The sequence below is a fragment of the Oculina patagonica genome, chromosome 13 (assembly GCF_052425735.1).
Source record: "Oculina patagonica isolate OP01 chromosome 13, crgOcupat, whole genome shotgun sequence".
NCBI lineage: Eukaryota > Metazoa > Cnidaria > Anthozoa > Scleractinia > Oculinidae > Oculina > Oculina patagonica.
Window position 1 is genome coordinate 7,675,103 of NC_135770.1, and position 18,816 is coordinate 7,693,918.

The 18,816-nt window shown below is 37.5% G+C and overlaps 2 protein-coding genes across 10 annotated transcripts in view; one reads left to right on the top strand and one right to left on the bottom strand.

Moving 5' to 3' along the window:
- LOC144635400 (scavenger receptor cysteine-rich type 1 protein M130-like) overlaps positions 1-18,816 on the top strand; it is a 327,613-nt gene that overhangs the window by 208,244 nt on the left and 100,553 nt on the right. The window lies entirely within an intron of this gene.
- The window catches only part of LOC144634914 (uncharacterized), a 203,768-nt gene that overhangs the window by 180,290 nt on the left and 4,662 nt on the right, over positions 1-18,816 (bottom strand). For 7 of the 9 annotated variants that reach the window (XM_078493960.1, XM_078493966.1, XM_078493965.1 and 4 more), the window contains exons 2-7: positions 17,975-18,020; positions 12,927-12,982; positions 12,220-12,273; positions 10,532-10,585; positions 9,800-9,817; positions 9,356-9,397 (exon numbers count right to left, since the gene is read on the bottom strand). In XM_078493960.1, the coding sequence (XP_078350086.1) occupies positions 9,356-9,397; positions 9,800-9,817; positions 10,532-10,585; positions 12,220-12,273; positions 12,927-12,981 (223 nt within the window). In that variant the 5' untranslated portion in view covers position 12,982; positions 17,975-18,020. The remainder of the gene's footprint in view (positions 1-9,355; positions 9,398-9,799; positions 9,818-10,531; positions 10,586-12,219; positions 12,274-12,926; positions 12,983-17,974; positions 18,021-18,816) is intronic. The other 2 variants (XM_078493964.1, XM_078493962.1) reach the window with 2 other exon arrangements.

The following is an 18,816-nucleotide window of genomic DNA, read 5'->3' on the forward strand; positions in this document are numbered from 1 at the left end:
AATTAAAACATGGACACAAGAACAAAGGGTCGGAAGAGCTAAACAAAACTCTGATGATAGCCCAGTTGCAGTGGACAGTGAAACAAATAATGCATTTGTCAGTTCTTCCCTTTACAGTGAGGATTAACTATTCCCGTTTCTCTGCAAAATTAAACTCGGACTTTTTGAACAGGACTTGGCTGAGAGATTTCAAATTTCTATTTCCATAGTTAGAAGACCTTTGGTAACATGGACAAATTACCTTCCTTTTCTGTTAGGTTCATTCGCCATTACAGTAAATGCGTGGTTCTTTTCCAATATGGTAAAAGTGGAACGGACTCTAATGATAAAGTAAATTTGATTATCTTGTTTTCGATGAAAGCACTTTCCACTTTATTCGGATCCGATTTAAAAGAAGAAAATATTGTCGGACTTCTCCAGGACGAGATTCGATAAAATGAATTTTATCATCCGATTTTTTCCATCTGCCATCCGCCGCCATCCGGTAAGCATTTTACGTATTTTACAGAGACTACTGAAGTAGTTTTAAACACTGTCAAATGTAAGCCTTTACGGCATATTTATTTTCAGCGGCGGCTTGTCCTAGCTCACAAATGTTCACTGTGATCACATGCCCATCCCATTTGAAGACCTATTGGTTAACCAAGAAACTAAATACAGTTCAGTTGAGAAAACAGCTATGTTTAAATACTCCTACGCCCAAGGCAGATATGGTAAAGAAGTCCATTCAATATATGAGTGCTGTACTCTTGAACACCACCTCATTGGACAATTTTAAATTATCAATTAAGAAAATGTTTCCAGAATTTTATATCTTGTGATCCGTTAATAATGTAAGTAGTCACAGTTTGTCCTTGACAATATCTGCCAAAATCCAAAGCGGCTCCAAATCAGAAAATTAAAAAAAAAGTTCTGTTTAAGATTTTGTTATCACTTGCCCCCACCCCCCCCCCCCCCCTATCAGTTAGTGATATATATACGGACATGACGATATCAGGAATATTGCGATACCAAGTGACAAGCAGAAAATGTTTTTAACTACTGTATTTCATGCATACCTTGTCACATTTTATGATACAGGTGGTCCAGTAATACAACTGATATCTTGCATATTTGTAGACAAACTATTTTTATCGAACAGAAATACAGCAACAGGTACAATCCTGTACAACACTTAATGCGACAAACGAATATCGCATACTCGTTCGCGAATGCCTTGACTTAAAGGCGCGTAAAAATTATTTTATTACCGCCAATGATGTTTTTAAACATCATTGGTTTGTGATTCATGCTCGTTTTTTTTTATTTCCGTTGGAAACACTGAGATTCGGGAGGGGAGCTGTGGTACCAATTTAGCGGAAATTTGGGCAATTGTCTCAACAGTTTTGTAAAAGGTCTTCGTTTATACCAGGCAATTGGAATGACATATGAGACCTTCTTGTGAGAACGCTTTTGACTGTGTTGCCCTCCAGCGCTCAATCTAAAACTCTTGACTATCGGATTGCATTCGCATCCTGTTGCGCCGTTAGTTTGTGATTGCATCTCTCAAATAAGAGGAAACAAAAAACAAGACTAGAAACTAAAGGCAGTAGTCCAATTTGCAGAACTGATCAATACTGAAGAAATTTGACCGAAGCTTGGCGACTGCACTTCAAAAATTGTTCGTTTTTTATGTATATTATTTTATTTTACGAATTCGAAGAGAAGGTGCATGGTCATTAACTTCCTTGCTTCTAATGTTTGAAATTGAATATGAAAGGACTTGAAAACGGGGCGTGGGAACGAAACTTTAAACTCTCTCATGAATTAAGTGCGACTCCATGAACTCCACGTCTAAATCAAAATGTCGAAATTTAATAATTTGAGTCGGCCCAAATAGGTATTTGATTTGGCAATTGTAAAATGTGACGTTTAAACTGAGCCTAAGGCTTTTCTTAGAATTAGTATATGTTAGCATGTCACTATTATGTTGGATTAATCTTACATATTTTTACATCACATCAGTATTGTTAGTATAAATAAGAGGGCACCGAAACTTCATTTTTATTTTCAGCCAGTCAGCGAAGCCCAAGTTTTTGATATTCTCTCTAATTTGAACACAAGGAAATCAGCTGGTCCTGATGGTATCTCACCTAAGCTGCTGAAAATAGCTACCCCCGTCATCACCGCACCTCTGACGAAACTTTTTAATTATTGTATTGACGTTGGCGAGTGGCCCTGTCAGTGGACACTTAGTAACGTTACTCCTGTTTATAAGAAAGATGACGACACATCTAAAACGAATTATCGCCATGTTAGTGTCTTGTCAGCGATTCCAAAGGTGTTCGAGAAAGTACAATATGACCAGTTATACAGTGTATTCACATCAATTTTCTCTGATAACATGTCTGGATTCCTGCGTGAGCACTCGTGTTGTTCTGCCTTAATAAAACTAACTGACGATTGGCGCCAGGCTCTTACAATACAATACAATACAATACACTATTATAAGGTGGGAAACATGCTTAGCTTAGAATAGCTAGTTTACAGAAGAATGTAAAAATATATAATCTAAAATCTAATTTGTCTTGAGAAGAAAAAGGACGTGGGAGTAGTGGCTATAGACTTATCTAAAGCATTTGACTCGATTTGCCAAATTTGTTACTAGCGAAACTAAAAGCTTACGGTGTTCATGATTCTGCAATAAAACTGATCCAGTCGTACCTATCAGGCCGCCTTCAACGAGTTAAATGCAATGGGAACGTGTCAGACTGGCTGCCCATTCGCTGTGGAGTGCCGCAAGGGAGCCTACTAGGCCGGCTTCTTTTCAATATCTTCGTGAATGATGTCAATTACTCAACTGGATCTTCCGCACTACGTCTGTATGCCGACGACACGACGCAATATGTAGCTCAAGAGTGTCCAACTATACTCGAATCCACCTTGAATCAAGACATAATGAAATTATCTCACTGGTTCTCTGCGAACTATCTGCAAATTAATGCTTCCAAGACTCAAGCAATGACATTGGGTAAATCTCAGTATAGATACAATTTTTTAGTTGGTGACAAGACCATCGAAATTGAGCCGACTCTCAAAATTTTAGGTGTTACATTGGACCGGGATTTGCCTTTTAAGCCTCATGTCACAACCATGCTGGAAAAAGGGTACGCTATGATAGCTGCATTACGTAGGATTAAACGCCTAGTTCCTTCGGACGTTATGATCTCTCTGTATAAAGCCTACGTGTTGCCACATATTGAATACTGCTGCCCACTGTTGCTGGGAATATCTAAAACTTTGAAGAACTCCATCGAACGTTGTAATCACTTTGCGATTAAGTCGCTGCTGAATCTCAGTAACTCGGCCAGCTATGATCTATGCGTAGCTATGGCTGCTATGGATACACTAGAGCAGCGACGTATCGTGCAATCGCTCATTTCATTTTTTTAAGTGTTTTAGACTTGAAGGCCCAAATTATATTTCCCCGTTTTTTACACCTAGGTTAACTAATTATAATTTACGAGTTAGAGGCTCAAATGTTGTGCAGCCCCCATATAACAGCCTTGTCATGCACAACTCCTTTCTGTATTTAATGGCTCACTTGTGGAACCAGTTGCCAGCTAACGCCAAATCCTCGACCACTTTGGCACATTTTCGAGCTAGTTTATATGGCATGAAGTTTGCTGGGTGCCAGTGTATGAACTGTATATAGTTTTGTCTTGATTTTTTTTGTACATATATATATCATTATGCTTCTTGTGCAAACTTAAACTTTTAAAGTTTAAAATTTTTAATATTAGGATTAGTTGCTTTCATATTTTAATTCTATATTTATATTAGCATCTCTTTTTAAATTCTATTTTTAATGATTTTAATGTAACAGTAATGTAATTAATTTTGTTGTAAATAGTCGTGCGTTTTTACATGAGCCCCTGGCTCGGGAGATTGGGCAACCACTCCCAACGTTACCGACTTTAAATAAAATACCTATACCTACCTATATACCTATACGTTGTTTTATGCCCTCGTGTAAAAATATAAAATCTATGATGGAGGCTGCAATATGGCGGATATATTGCTTTCATACGACTTCATAACCAACAAAAACAGTAAAAACAATACAAAATTTGTAGTGATGAGTGGCACAAATGAAAAATTAAAAAAACAACATATTTAGAAAAAAAATAAATGGAATTTTTTTTCGTGAAAGTGTCAGTGCTGGTTTAGCCCTTATCTGGCTGCCTTAAACACACTTTACAACAAACAGCAAGCTACGGGCTGTCTAGTTATTGGAAAATACATTTTATGTGTCTAATTAGAACGAAAAACCTAAACGGGAGTTTGGGGGATTATGACTCGGGATATTTTTTTAGTAGTTGTTTTAAGTAATTAAATTTAAGTAACTTTTGCAATACTGCAATATTTTGCTGTAGTCATGCTAATAAAGCTTGTTGTTGTTGGATACACGTCCAACGGTTCATGATACTACATTTCGAATTATCACAGCGCCTCGATCAACTTGTTAATTCCACAAGGGTTCTTGGTGATGTCACTTTAGTCATATTAGCACCTCTGACCGTTTTCTTCAGACTTTTAGTAATATTCAGCGTGTGTTGTATTTGTAATCCGCAAAATATCTGGAGGTTTTTTATTATTTTCTAATGTAACACAATCGCACGCTCGAGGCTCTTTAACCCAGTCTTTAAAGGGAAAAATTATCGTGATTTTTTGCTTAAAGATATGAACAATTTATCTACACGCCCTCTTTTTCTATGAGCGGTAGTCAACTCGGCTGCGCCTCGAAAAACCAATGTAGAGAGAATGGTTATAATATTTTGTCATAATACTACTTGGGCTTAAAAACGGTCTTTCAAATACTTTGGTTGAACCAACTAGGTTTCAATGTTCCGAACAGTTTCCACAGCGCAACTTAGCGAAACTCTTGCTGCTGCAAAAATCATATCAGTCAACGTACAGTCTTAGAATCGTTTTATAAATCAGTAAAACAATGTTAATGATGAACTCAGCAACAAAATATTATAAAAAGTGACAGGAAAAACAGATAAATTATTGAAAGGAACTGATAATTTAAAAACTCAGAAAACATCTGAATAAGCGAGTATATGGTACATATTAGGTCGTATTAGGAAAATAAAAATAAAAAAAACCGCGGCGTTTTTCCGTTGGGTCATGGCACATTCGGACGATAACATTGCAAACGAGAAGCCGGACAAGGAAACATAATTAAGTTTGTAATCAAACAATAAAAACAGAAATAAAATCATAATGTAGTCTCTTGGGTCTCTTGTACAATGCTTTTCAACAAATCATTTCACAGGTATAGGTGACTGTGTTATAAGATCTTTGTAAGCGCCGCCTTCGAAATCTACATTTAAAAAGTCACAATCAAACGCTGCCTAAACAGACACAGTTACTGTATTTCAAATTGACTCTATGACGATCGATATAAAATCCGATCATTTTTTATTGATTCTAAATCCGATAAAATCGATAAAATTGGCACTTCGTCAGCGTGTGAGTATCGCTTTTTATCGATTGACCGATTAAGTCGATACCGTTTAATATCAATTTATCGATAGATATCGATTTATCGAATGATTTTCCGATATCAATTTTTACCAATTGACTACCCCGGATTTTTAGTACATTTCAATCCATCCTGATCCATGCCCAACAGGTGATGGCAAGACTTGAGTAGCCACCAAGGCTTTCATCTTTTAGTATGGACGAGAAGATTGAATGATATTGGCTGTAAAGACTAACTTTTCATATATTTTTTTACATAACATACATGGCTCACCCACAGTACAAATCACAGAGCCTTCTCTGGGCAGAGATACATGTTTTATGCACAGACAAAAGCGTCCGGTTCATTTTTAATTTGCTATTCCAGTAAACACCATTCTCTGCTGTACCCCTGCCTCTGTTCCCAACCGACCTAAGATTTCTTAGTATCTTGTGTTAATGCGTAAAGCTTCCCAAATACTCCGCTTTCCAATCTCACTGAGAGAGCTTGTAGAATAGCATCCTAAAAAGCAATGCGTGAAAAGTAGCAATCGCTTAAACAGAGAAAGCAATTTTCGTATACTGGAATGTATCTCGTTCGTATGTATACCCAAGGAAGCAGCGCTGTGTAATGTAATTTCCTGCTTTTCATACATTGCCAGGTGCTACAAAGCTACAAAGCTCCCTTACTGGAATTAAAAGGCGAGATGCTTTCAATTGATAGTTTTACGCAGAAACACAATATACTAGAAACGTTTACGGCGGTTTGTTAAAGCAGCCAAGGTTCACGAGATAACAGCAAATGAAACAACTGTTTATCTGTAGCCTTTATTCCTCTCTCTAAAGAGGTGTCTTGTACTGTAGATGAGCTGCGTTGTGTCATCTTTTGTAAAAGAAACACTAGTGTGAGTCGATGAAACCAACATCATTCACCCGCACGTTTGGATAACAGCCTAGGTATATTAAGCTACTCAACATTTGCAATCACCTGTAGGACATGAACTGAAAAGTAATGAAAACTTCCTAAGAATTGAACGTATTTAAGAAGTCTAAGTTGTATCACGCTGGAGTTAAGGTTAGGGTTAGGGTAAGATAAGGGCTAGAGTAAGAGGGTAGGGTTAGAGTTACGATTTAATGGGAGTTATATTTATTATAATAATAATAATAATAATAATAATAATAATAATAATAATTTAATAATTTATATTTATGGCGAGGGTTAGGATTAGGGTTGGGGTAAGTGTTAAGGTAGGTTTATGGTTAGTGGAACCGAACTTCCCTCTTAATTAAATGATCTAATAATATCATGATAACATGTTTATATGATAAAAACCTTACGCAGAATATCAAAAAAATCAACCCCTTATAAAACCAGTGATAAATCATTATATTAGCAACAACGTTCACAAGAAACATAGTAATTTTATGTTATATTACAAGATAAGTGATAATTAGTCGTGATATAGTGATAATCTGCAATGCTGCACCTCTTTCGAAAATACTCTTGAAATATAATAAGACGTTCTTAGCTTTTCGTACTAAGAGGGGGCTGCGGAAAAGCACTGCAGAATGCATTCAGATGGACAAATGTACATGCCCACACTATTGCGGCGATGGCAATGTCTGTTTCAGCAAGCGTTCATTCATACTATACACGCATTTGTCATTTTCTCGACAAATGGAGAATACTCATAGTGCTTTAAAAGCAGATTCAGTACCTTTTAAATATTATTTGCGTGTTCATAATCTTTTGGTCTTTCTCGATCGCGGCGCTTTTACAAAAATGTTTCCTTGTAAAACAATTTTCCCTACTTGGTATATAACTTCTAACCTTAGATAATGTAAACCTTAGATCATGTCAACTTAAATAATACACAGCTTTACTAGATACCTTCAGTTCCTTCATCCAGTCGTAGTAATCGGTATAAAGGATCATTGTGCGGCAGGTCTGCCGCTCCATGTTGTTCCAGTTCTTTTATCCTATTCTCAAGTCCCTCTATTAAAGAAAGCTTTGTTTTCCTTTCCTCGTCGGTCATTCTCATCTAAGATTTACAATATTTTCAATAAGGGAATAAATGGTACGCCAAAAAAATAACTCTGGTTTTAGTTTGAGTCAGGACACTTGACCTGGGAAACTAATATTGCGATTATTAATTCAATTGTGCTTTTTGTCAGATCAAAGTTTAAAGCTTACGCGGCAAGACCGAATAGTGATCTGGGTATTTACTGGAATTTCGCACATAGGCTTAGAGGAAATAAATGAGGTTGTATTTTCATGAGGAATTTGTTTGTCCTCTCAGGAGGTCTTTTTCTGTAGCTTTGCTTTCACTGTCACATGGCTATGAGTTTTGAAATTTTTTTCTAAAATTCAGTGTGGCTTAAAGCACCTAGTTTCTACTTGTCTAAAGAGAAAGAAAACGTGCAAATTCGCGTTTATCATGTCGTTATAATCTTATTAGTATTCAGCACGTGCAGCAGCTCTCTTCTACCCATACTACCTTTCGGTCTTGTCGTTAAGCTTTTATTTCTTTTAACGTTAATTGAAATAGCTGTAATAACCAACGTCAATGTTCAGAAGAATTCACACGCTTAACTCCGCTAAGATAAAGTCCGTTCCAATCCTACAGATCGGCAGGAGCCACCTGCCTTATTGGTGCCGTTTACCTGTAGACCTAGCTGTGTACAGCCGTCCCGCTCCGCTCAAAAAAATTGCGGAGCAGGAGCGGGACGGCTGTACACAGGCTACTATAGACCTGGACCGGGTTGTTCGAAAGCCGGTTAACACTAACCCAAGATTAAAAGTTAATGGAGGGTTCAGGTTCTCTTGTATAAAAGCATTTTTACTGTTTACGTTTTGTGGGGTTTGAGATTGATCAACGGCAAAACTGAAGGACAGAAAATATAAACAAAAAATCTCACTGAAAAGTTGAAAAGCTGAAATCAAAATTCAAGCCTATTTTGGATTAGCTTAATCGGGCTTTGAACAACCCGGCCCAGTGGTTTCTTTAGCATGTACTAAGGAATAAAGAGTAAATTTTTCTCCTATGGATAAGATACCTGTCCATCGCAAGTTCCCCCTCCCCTCCGCCCTTCATCCTCCAGCGCCCCCCCTTCCCCCCCCCCCCAAAAAAAACCACCACCACCACCCACCCTCCGGCATTTGTTTCGGTAACGTACAGATTTACTCCTCGGTGGACAAATTAACTGAGTGAATCTAAAATTTGGCTGAGTCTCACCAGAAATTATGAGAGCCACTTTTGTTTTGTAATCTCACAATCTTATCCACACGCCACAAATGTATGCATGGAGAGACATGATTGTAGTTAACGAAAACACGCAGAAGCTTAATAACCCAGAGTGGAGTAGCTAACAACTCATAAAGGCTCCAGGTTTGCTCTTCAAAGGTAACAACGTCATTGTCAAAATAAATAAACAAAGTAAACAAATCAAAAAAAAAATAAAAGAATAGAGAGAAAGTTCATCATCCTTAAAAGGGCTTTTCTTTTGCTATGGCAACTTCTTACGCCAGGAAAATGATCGCTGGGCATTCTTTTAATACAATTACTGTAGCATCAACTGATAAAGAGTGGGCCATCAAGATAGAACAGCTGTGAGTGTCGTTATCTCGTTTTTTAGCCTATGAAATAATTCGAACCAAGACCGCTCGATCCGGAACCCCACGCACTAACCATGAGGCCACTGCGCCTCCCTGACTAGAGACAAGCTCACATTAGAAATGACAAGAGCCACTTCAAATGTCTCTGACAATATAATCTCACAATATCTTCTACACGCCACATATATGCATAGCCGGAGAGACATAATTAAGTTAATGAAAACGACCCACCTGGAGTAGCTGCTGACTGCTCTGTAAGACTCCTGATTTGCTCTTCAATAGTCGCGACGTTATTGTTAAATGTTACAGAAATAAATAAAGCGTAAGCAAACAAATAGATAAATAAATAAATTGTTAAAAGGAAAGAGAGAGAGGTCACAATTTGATAATAAAAAGGTTTTTATAAGGACCCTTTGTTTTTTCAATAAATGATCATTGAAGCATCAACTGATGAAGAGAAGTAGTATTAAGCCATCAAAGTACAAGAGAGACAAACTGAGTGAATCTAAATTCTAGACGGAGTCTCACCAGAAATTATGAAAGCCACTTTTGAGCAGTCTTTTTCAATGAAATCTCTCTTTCACCCACACACCACGGATATATGCATAGAGAGACATTTTTTGTTGTCTCTGACGAAAACATGCAGAGGCAAAGTAACAGACGCAAGATACCTACCTGGATCAGCTGATTCCTCTGAACATTGTCAAATGTAAAAAAAAGTAAACAAACAAATTAATAAAATAAAAGAACAGAGAGAGAGGCCGATAAACTGAGTGAATCTAAAAATTGGCTGAGTCTCACTAGAAATTATGAAAGCCACTGTTGAGCAATCTCTCATAATATAATCTCGCAATTTCATCCACACACCACTAATATATGCATAGAGAAAGAATTTTTGTTGTCACTAACGAAAACGTGCAGAAGCAAAGTAACAGCCGCAAGATACTCACCCCAAGTATCAAATGTAAAAAATAAAAAAAGTAACCAAACAAATTAATAAATAAAAGAACAGAAAGAGAGGCCACAATTCTTTAATAAAAAAAAGTGAGTCAGCGTACTTGTTTTTGAGTTATAAGGACTTTAAGCCAAAGTTGAGGTTATTCTGTTGCTACGGCAAATTGTTTTTTTTCAATAAAATAACCGTTGGGCATTCGTCTAATTCCATTATTGCAGCATCAACTGATAACGAGTGGTAATATTGAGCCATCAAAGTATAAGAGAGACAAATTGAGGGAATTTAAATTGTGGAAGGAGTTTCATTAAAGATGACAAGAGCCACTTTTAATCAGTTTCTTACAATATAATCTCTCTTTCATCCACACACCACTAATATTTGCATGAAGAGTCAATTTTTGTTGTCACTGACGAAAATGTGCAGGAGCAAAGTAACAGACGCAAGATACTCACCTGGCGTAGCTGACCCCCCTTGTTGAGGTTCCAATTCAATTTCCTCGGCGGCGCCTTTTTGTAAATAAATAAATAAAAAAACAAATAAATGAATCGATAAATGAAAGATTAGAGAGGAAGGTCACAATTCAATAAGAAAGAGAGGAATTACACTGCTTGGTTTTGAGTTGTAAGCACTTACCGTATTTACTCGAATAAGCGCCGCGGCGCTTATTAACTTTTTCGCGCCTTCACGACATTTACAGAACTACGTATTGTAAGATTGTTGAATAGAAAAATTAATGGGCGAGCGGTAAAACAATCACTTTGAACTGCAAAACATCGCTTTTGATGGAAAAAAAATGTCCAAGTTTGTTTTAGAGTTGGTTTATAGTGCTGTTTTAAGTTTAACGGAATTCCTCGAACAAGCACCGCATCGGGACTGCGGCGCTTATTCGGGGGCGGCGCTTATTAACTTTTTTGTCCCGAATGCAGCGCTTATTTGAGGCAGCGCTTATTCGAGTAAATACGGTAAAGCTGAAAAGGGAGTTTCTAACAGGTTATATATACTGTCGCTATGTCAATAAAATGACGATATCTTGTTCACCAATGATCGACATTCGTTTGATATCATTATTGTACGATCAGCTGAAAAGGAGTGGGAATATTGGTAGTATCAAAGTATCAGAGCTCGTTACCACGTTTTCGCCAGTGAAATCGTCACATGAAAACATTGTCTCGGGAGATTAATCATTGGCGAAAATAAGCTAAGCTTGCAGTTTGTGAAACTTCGACAAAAGAAATGTTTCAGTCTTTGTTTTATTTTTTGTTTATTTTTACAAATTTACTTCTCCTTATCAGTTGCTTAGAGTTAAAACTGAGGGATTGAGGGTATATCGCAGGCTACCCGTTCTTCAAAACCAAACCCCCCCCCCCCAACCCCACCCACTTTCACCCGGCATTTGTTCCGGTAACATTTCTAGGTTGACAAAGAAACTATAAGACTAATGTGTCTAATGTTTCAGTTGCGCAAGAACTGAACACAACGACCCCGCCCACCGAACCCGGATCGCTCGATCTGGAACCCAACGTAATAGCCGTTAGGCCATCGCACCTCCCACAAGAGACAAACTGAGAGAATCTTTATACACCGCGGCGTGTAATCAGAACCCGGGGGTGCTACCTCGAATGGCCTATACGGGGAGGCTCCGCCCAAAAGGGGTACCTTTTTCAGGCTTTAGATATATAAAAGGGTAGGGATTTCACAAGTGTAGGTATACGAAATGGTATGGAAATCTGTCATTTAGGTTTTTAAAAGAGCCTTTAATTAAAATATTTCGAACAGATGCAATTTATGGCTGTATTATTTAAATTTATTAAGTGCTACATGAAAATAACAAGAAAACATCGTGTTTTGAGTCTATACCATGTCTTTTAGGTATATGAAAGGGATACTTTTTTCAGTAAATTGTATACTAAAGGGGTACAATTTCTGTCAAAATGGTATATAAAAGGGTAAGGGGTTAGAACGTGGGGCGGAGCTTCCCCGTATAAACATTTTTCAGTATCCACCCCCCCCCCTCCCCCCCCGCTTGGAATCAGAAATTATGAGAGTAGCTTTTAATCAGTCTCCTACAATAATCTCACAATCTCTCTACACGCACAAAATATGCATAGAAACACAATTTTAGTTAACGAAAATGACTCACCTGGAGTAGCTGACTCCTCTAAAAGACTGCCACGTTGCTCTTCCAAGCTCACGCCTTTATTTTCAAATGTGACAAAAATAAATTAAAATGTATACAAACAAATAATTAAATTTATTAATAAAAAAATAATTAAAAGATAGAGAGAGATGTCACAATTCAATAGTAAAAAGATGTCAACGTACTAGGCTTTGCGTTAGACTTAAATTAAAGCTAAAGTTAAAGGACCCTAGTCAGCCTCCGCCATTTTCGATGCCATCAAAATTATTGTATGGTGAAGGAAAATCTTGATACACTGCTGTAAGTTGCATTACTAGAAGTCTGATAAATTATCTTTTACAGTTTTGTTCACAGTAATCTCTTTCGTTTAGACACACTCTGCGTAAAATATAATACCGAAACTCACATATGTAAACAAAAACAAAGGCGTGGCTGACTAGGGTCCTTTAAGGACCGTTCTAACAGATTATACTGTTGCTAAGGTAAGTTGTTAAGTCACGAAAATGGCCACTGGGCATTAGATGAATAACATTATTGTAGCATCAACTAATAGAGTGGAAGTATTGAGCCATCAGAAAATAAGAGCTTCAATAGTTACCTCGTTTTTCGCCCGTGGGATGTGTGAGATTAGTGTGTTTGTTTGTTTGTTTTGTTTGTTTGCTTTTACAAATTTCCTATTCACGAATGTAATCATATGATAAGAAACTTACCCAGCTCCAAAGGCCTTTCGCTTTTTGGACGCTTACTCTTTCTACAACAACTCATCCTACGATACCAATAAGATATTCTAAGATTAATTTATAATATTTTTCACTCACCACTCGGTCCAGCCAAATTGCATATCGTGATGATAAAAAACGCAATTACATATAATTACACCTCGGCTTTTACATAACCTCTTCTTTGCTTCTTGTAACTGATCTAAGGTCTTTAAGGGAAATATCAGCACTGGTCTTCACCTCGTGTTCGATCGAAAATCTTAACGCATTTTACAGTAGCGTTTTTGATGTTAATTTCAATTGATAAAATAGGAAGTGAAACTTCACTCATCTGTATTATCCGCTTTAACACACCGAAAGGTCGAAAAAATTGCGTACTAACTTAATAAAGAAAAAGCGACATTTTTGATCTTGTCATTTGTTCTCCTGATTGACAGTTTAACAATCTGCTTGTCACCGCATAATGAATTATATTCCCAGTTAAATAAATTAGCAAAAAACAGAGCAGAAACATTGGCACTCACGCGTATTCATTTTTACTTGAAAACGGATTTTTTTCCCCGTTTTTTTTTTAATTCGCGTCCACACGTATCGTTTTCGAATCGTTTTTGTCCGTCCACATGTATACGTTTCTGTTTGAAAACGATTAACGCTTCGATTTTCCAAACCGATGGTAAAAGAAGCCCTACTGATGAAGTCGTTTTCTGACAATTTTACCTGAAACAATATCAACACAATATATGCTTTGAGAAAAGGTAAAGTGGCAGTAAAACATTCTTATTTGACGCGAGATCAAATACTGTGACGTCGTAAAGTACACCCCTCTGTAACAGACCTGGTGACACCTGATTTTCCACCAGGTTACAACACAAAATCGACCAGGGCAGTCAAAAATCCACCAGGTTGATTACTTTTTTTCACCAGGGAGGGTGATGATATATTAAATCTAACCAATTATTGATGCAAACTCTGTGAGCCAGTATGCGGCAATAAACTTAGCGGGGTTATCGTGCACAATTTTCCGCACCGATGTCGTCTAAGGGCTGTAGATGACATCGTCGTTTTTTTCGCATTGTACTCTTTGTATCCTGCTTTTACACGGAGAAAAGTGACGAAGGAGAAACGGCAAACGGGCCGTTTTGAGATCCCCGTGAGTTCTTTGTATCGAACAGTGAATTACCGCCACTAGATCCGCAATGGGTCAAATTTAGCAAATAATTGTCGCAATGAGCCAACGAGTCGCCCTACTATTGACATGGTTAGTTCACCCTTGGACTAGACTTGCCTACAAGTCGAGCTCAGCAAGCGCAAAGAGAGAAGAGCACACAGAGCGCGGAAACGAGAAACGAGAAGCGAACAACTTTTAAAAAGTCTACCCTTTGGGCTCGAAGCAGTCGCCGGGGTTATATTCCTAAAATCCTCTGAAATTCTCGCATGCACGTTTTTGTCCATCAGGGTATCAAACAAGGCACGCAATGCACGCAGAAGCGATGACGAACAGAAGAACAAATTCCGCTGATAACCTTATGATATAAGGTGATGGACTGACATCATCGCCTGAAAATGATTACACTTCCTTTTGATGCATGTTACTTTTCCAGTTCTTAGCAGGACTGCAGGCAGGATTTGAAACGACGGTTCTGAAAGATGCAAACGACGAAACGACGGATCTGAAAGATGCAATCGTGTGAACGCCGAAGATGTAAGCTACTCGGGAGCACTTCCGCTCACTTCGCTCGCGTAATCCTTCTCGAGAGCCTATTCACAGGATAGCTACTCGGGTTCCAGGAGACATGCCTCCCCGGGAAATTTTGAAAAAAATAGACAGGCTGAAATCACATTTCGTGCGTTTTAAAGGGAGTTTCATATGCAAATAGGCACCTAAAAGTAAACTTAAAAAACACGATTATTTCTAGACCTTTTCAGTTAAAATCAAAGCGTCTTATTTTTGGAAGGGAAACTGGACGCGCTTCACCAGGCAATCAACCTTACATTCGACGAATTTTACCTTCCAAAACATACATTAACGACTAAAAATTCTTAAACTGCGCGTCGAAGGACTTTGAGAAAGTCTAGGTAAGCGTTAATTCAGCCAGATATTCGATAGTTTTTCAAGAGAGAATGGTTTGCATTTATGTCATTAAAGTATATACATAGAGAATTGTACACCCCTCTGTAACAGACCTGGTGACACCTGATTTTCCACCAGGTTACAACACGCTCATTCTTAAACTGCGCGTCGAAGGACTTTGAGAAAGTCTAGGTAAGCGTTAATTCAGCCAGATATTCGATAATTTTTCAAAGAAATTGGGAGATTTTTTCGTGGGATTATAATTATTTTCCAGAGGCTGCCTAGTACGGGCGCACCTAAATTTAAACTGTATCATCCGTTTACTTTTAAAGTTGAAAAATGTTCAATATGCCCGCCCTTATTCGTTGATCCATTTTTAGAAGGTCAAAGCATAAAAAAATCTAAATAAGAGAACCGTTTGCTTATATTTTTTACATGTCGAATAAATTATCTCTTTTTTGGATTTAGCGAGCAACGAAAAATATGTGTTAATTAATGACTGCTGTCCCCCAGCCCCGGGCTCCAGCCGTAGGCATCAATAGTTTCATGTAGGTGAAAGCTACACAAAGTTCTATTTAGACAGTACTTACAATTTGAGGCAGCTTAATTAAAATTTACCGTAATACGCCACTTGAATGATCTTGAATGTACTTGAATAACTGGCGTATATTTTACATCACATTGTGCCGGCGGGCTGCAAAGTTAAACATAATATTTTATACATCAAGCGCCTCTCAAACTGCTAGAGGCTAATCGAAGGGAAAAAGCCGCTTAATACTCACCAAGAATTATTTGGGTCAAGATGATTATCCTCTGCGTAGTTAATCGATAAAACGCTGTAAAAAGCCGGGTCAAAAATACTTCCACACATTTATCTTGGGCCGCGCGCGCTGTTCAAATCGCTCAGCACTGAATCATTCACAAGCTCGTAATACATACAGTGAAGGAAACATATCTGTTTTGTCTCTTCAGTGACGTGCATGACAGCAGAACAAGCGACGAAAACAATAGTAAAAGTTAACAATTACTCCTTGCTATATTTACATCGAGTTATAGTCAATTATTAAATTATCTTTTTGCTGCGCGTCGTTTTTTTTGTTTATTTAAGCCAGCAGAAAGATTTTGGTCGATTTTTCCTGACCAGGTTAACAAAATTCTTCACCGGGGAGAAAAAAAATCGACCAGGGATTTTTCAGATAATCACCAGGTACCAGGGAGGTCAAATTTCCACCAGGGAGGGCAAAATAACCCACCAGGTCGGGTTCCACCAGGTCTGTTACAGAGGGGTGTTAAAGTTTCGTTTCAGCCGTCCACACCAAAACACGAAGACGGCGTTTCCACCGAAAAAAATTCCACTCTGGACAACGCTTTCAAAAATTGCCTTTGGCTCGAGTTGTAATAAGAATGTTATTATTTCATTTTAGTTATTTTATTTTAGTTATATTATGTTAAGAGACACTTAATTTACTAGTTGACTAGTAGACCAGCCTTTGCCGTAAACATTTAAACACCAAGAAAGATCCAGATGTAATTTCTTCTCACAATATCAATATTTAATGGAGTACACAAAATACAAAAATTACGCAAATAATCCACATGACATTAAATGTCTTTATGGTCAGTTGTTATTCTCCTGGCATTTTTCGAACTTAAATATCTTTATTTTGATATTCACTGCAATAATAAGTACCCACCGCAGTTAATAAGCCCACTCCCGAAAATGAGCCTAACAATAAGGACAATGAGCATTTTGGAGAAATAAAAGCTTAGTGCTAACTTTCTGTAATAAACACTTGTCTGTTTCATTGAGTTGACTGGAGCCCAGTCTTCTATTTCATGAAATACCGGATGTTCATACCATTCACTGTACCGTGCACAGAAATCGGAAACGGAAGCCAAAACTCTACAGGCCAAGGACAGCAAGTGAGTAGAAACGGATGTTTTGGAACGAGGACTGATCATCATTATTACAGACGAAGCTTTCACTATTTATGGAGGAAAATTGTTCCCAATATTGAATACCGATACGAATTTAAAGTCTTCAATAAACGTCGATTAATATTCATAAGAGGAGCACGACGAAATGAACAAAAATCAGGTTTTTGCTATGCTTCAAGGTACACTGCAGCTAGCGAGTAATCGCACGGTTTCTTTGATAATCCGCTGTTATTCCGCTCATTGCCATACAAGACAAGTGCCATTGTCATTTAGATTCTACAGGCAAAAATGTATTTCATTGTATATTGCAGAATTTTTGGGCTCGGTTTCTAGCCCACTCGCTGCCCTACAAAATCACCTGAAAGGTGGAAATTTAATCGTTTGAAGCAGCCGAGGAACATATCAATAAGGATCCAGCTTGTAACTACTGCAATATAAAAACTACGCGGTAAATTATAAGCAAGTATATTTGATAGTTCGAAGGGTATGTTTGCGAAAGTTGACGAATATAGCAACTTTTATTACCTTAGCTCAGACAATAGGTACATGTAGACCAAAAAAAGAACTCGATTTCCTTTAGTAAGAGTATATTCGAACCACATTGTAGCAATTTGCTACGAGAAGTTTTAATTTGATAACTGTACTGGTTTGTGTGGTATTAACCAACAAAGCGCGAAAGCTGCTATTTAACTCTATTGAAAAAACAAACAGATCAAGTTTAATAGCGAAGTTGAGAATTCTTGTACAGAATTTTAAAAACACTTCTCATCACAGCCAAAGACAAAATATTTTGCAGCATCTGGGAGAAAACCATCCTTGGATTTCCCTAAAAGATTTTAATATTAGCTTTAAAATATTTTCACGGCCTATCACTCAGTCTGGCCAGTGATCAGTGATGACAAAACACCCCTTCGCTCTTTTATTTTTACAAATATAAATCAAGTCTATAAGCAATATATCAATTTTGGTTTCACAGTGTCACGTTAATGCCAATTGTAATTGATCGGATAGGAAACAAAACTGAACATACCTGTATTAGCTGCTTTCGACAGACGGAAGGTCCAATGAATTACGCACTAAAAAAGCAAAGGAAAAGAGGCCGTTAGATCTTATTAATTCTATTTGATTGATTGACATATAAAAAATCTGCCTGTTACTGCATTTTTAATTTCCTTCAGCAGAGCGGAACGTGCACAAGTTGTAATAAAAATGTTAATGTTTCGTTCGCTTTTATGTTAATAAAACACAGTTTACTTCGGAAATAGTAAAACAGAAATGAAAGGAAATCGATCATTTCGGCTTCAAATTAGGACGTGAGTGAAAACCACCCATTTTATGCATGTTGACTCGCTGGTATGTTGTTAGCAACCCGGTGTCAGTTCCGCAGTAAAGGAAAGTTTCATCACAATTTTTATTTCTGCAAAAACAGAAAGTAGTTTAAAAAATTGACTTCACTTTTTGTTATATGAAGTGCTGAATACGTTTTCTAACTCGACAGCCTTCCCCTAATAATATTTGGCATATTAGTAGAGGCGACTAAATCAACGCTTCTTAGAATATGTTTTATCGTCCTGCATTTATGGTGAAGTTGCTTTTACGTTATGGACACAATTATCATAACAGGAACTGAAACAGGAAGACATGAAATACATAACTTAGTAACATTGGCTTGAATAAATGCACCTTTCGATAAGCTATAAGAGGTTTACATGTGGGTGACCACCGTGCAACTTGTTTCGACTGAAAGCCATGGAAACGTTCGATATATAACTCTAACGATAAGTAGTTTGGCAAACTTAACCGAACTGATGAGTGTGCCACTTTAAAATTATTTTTCGGGATTAATTTCCAAGACAAGTTTCATTATTGTTC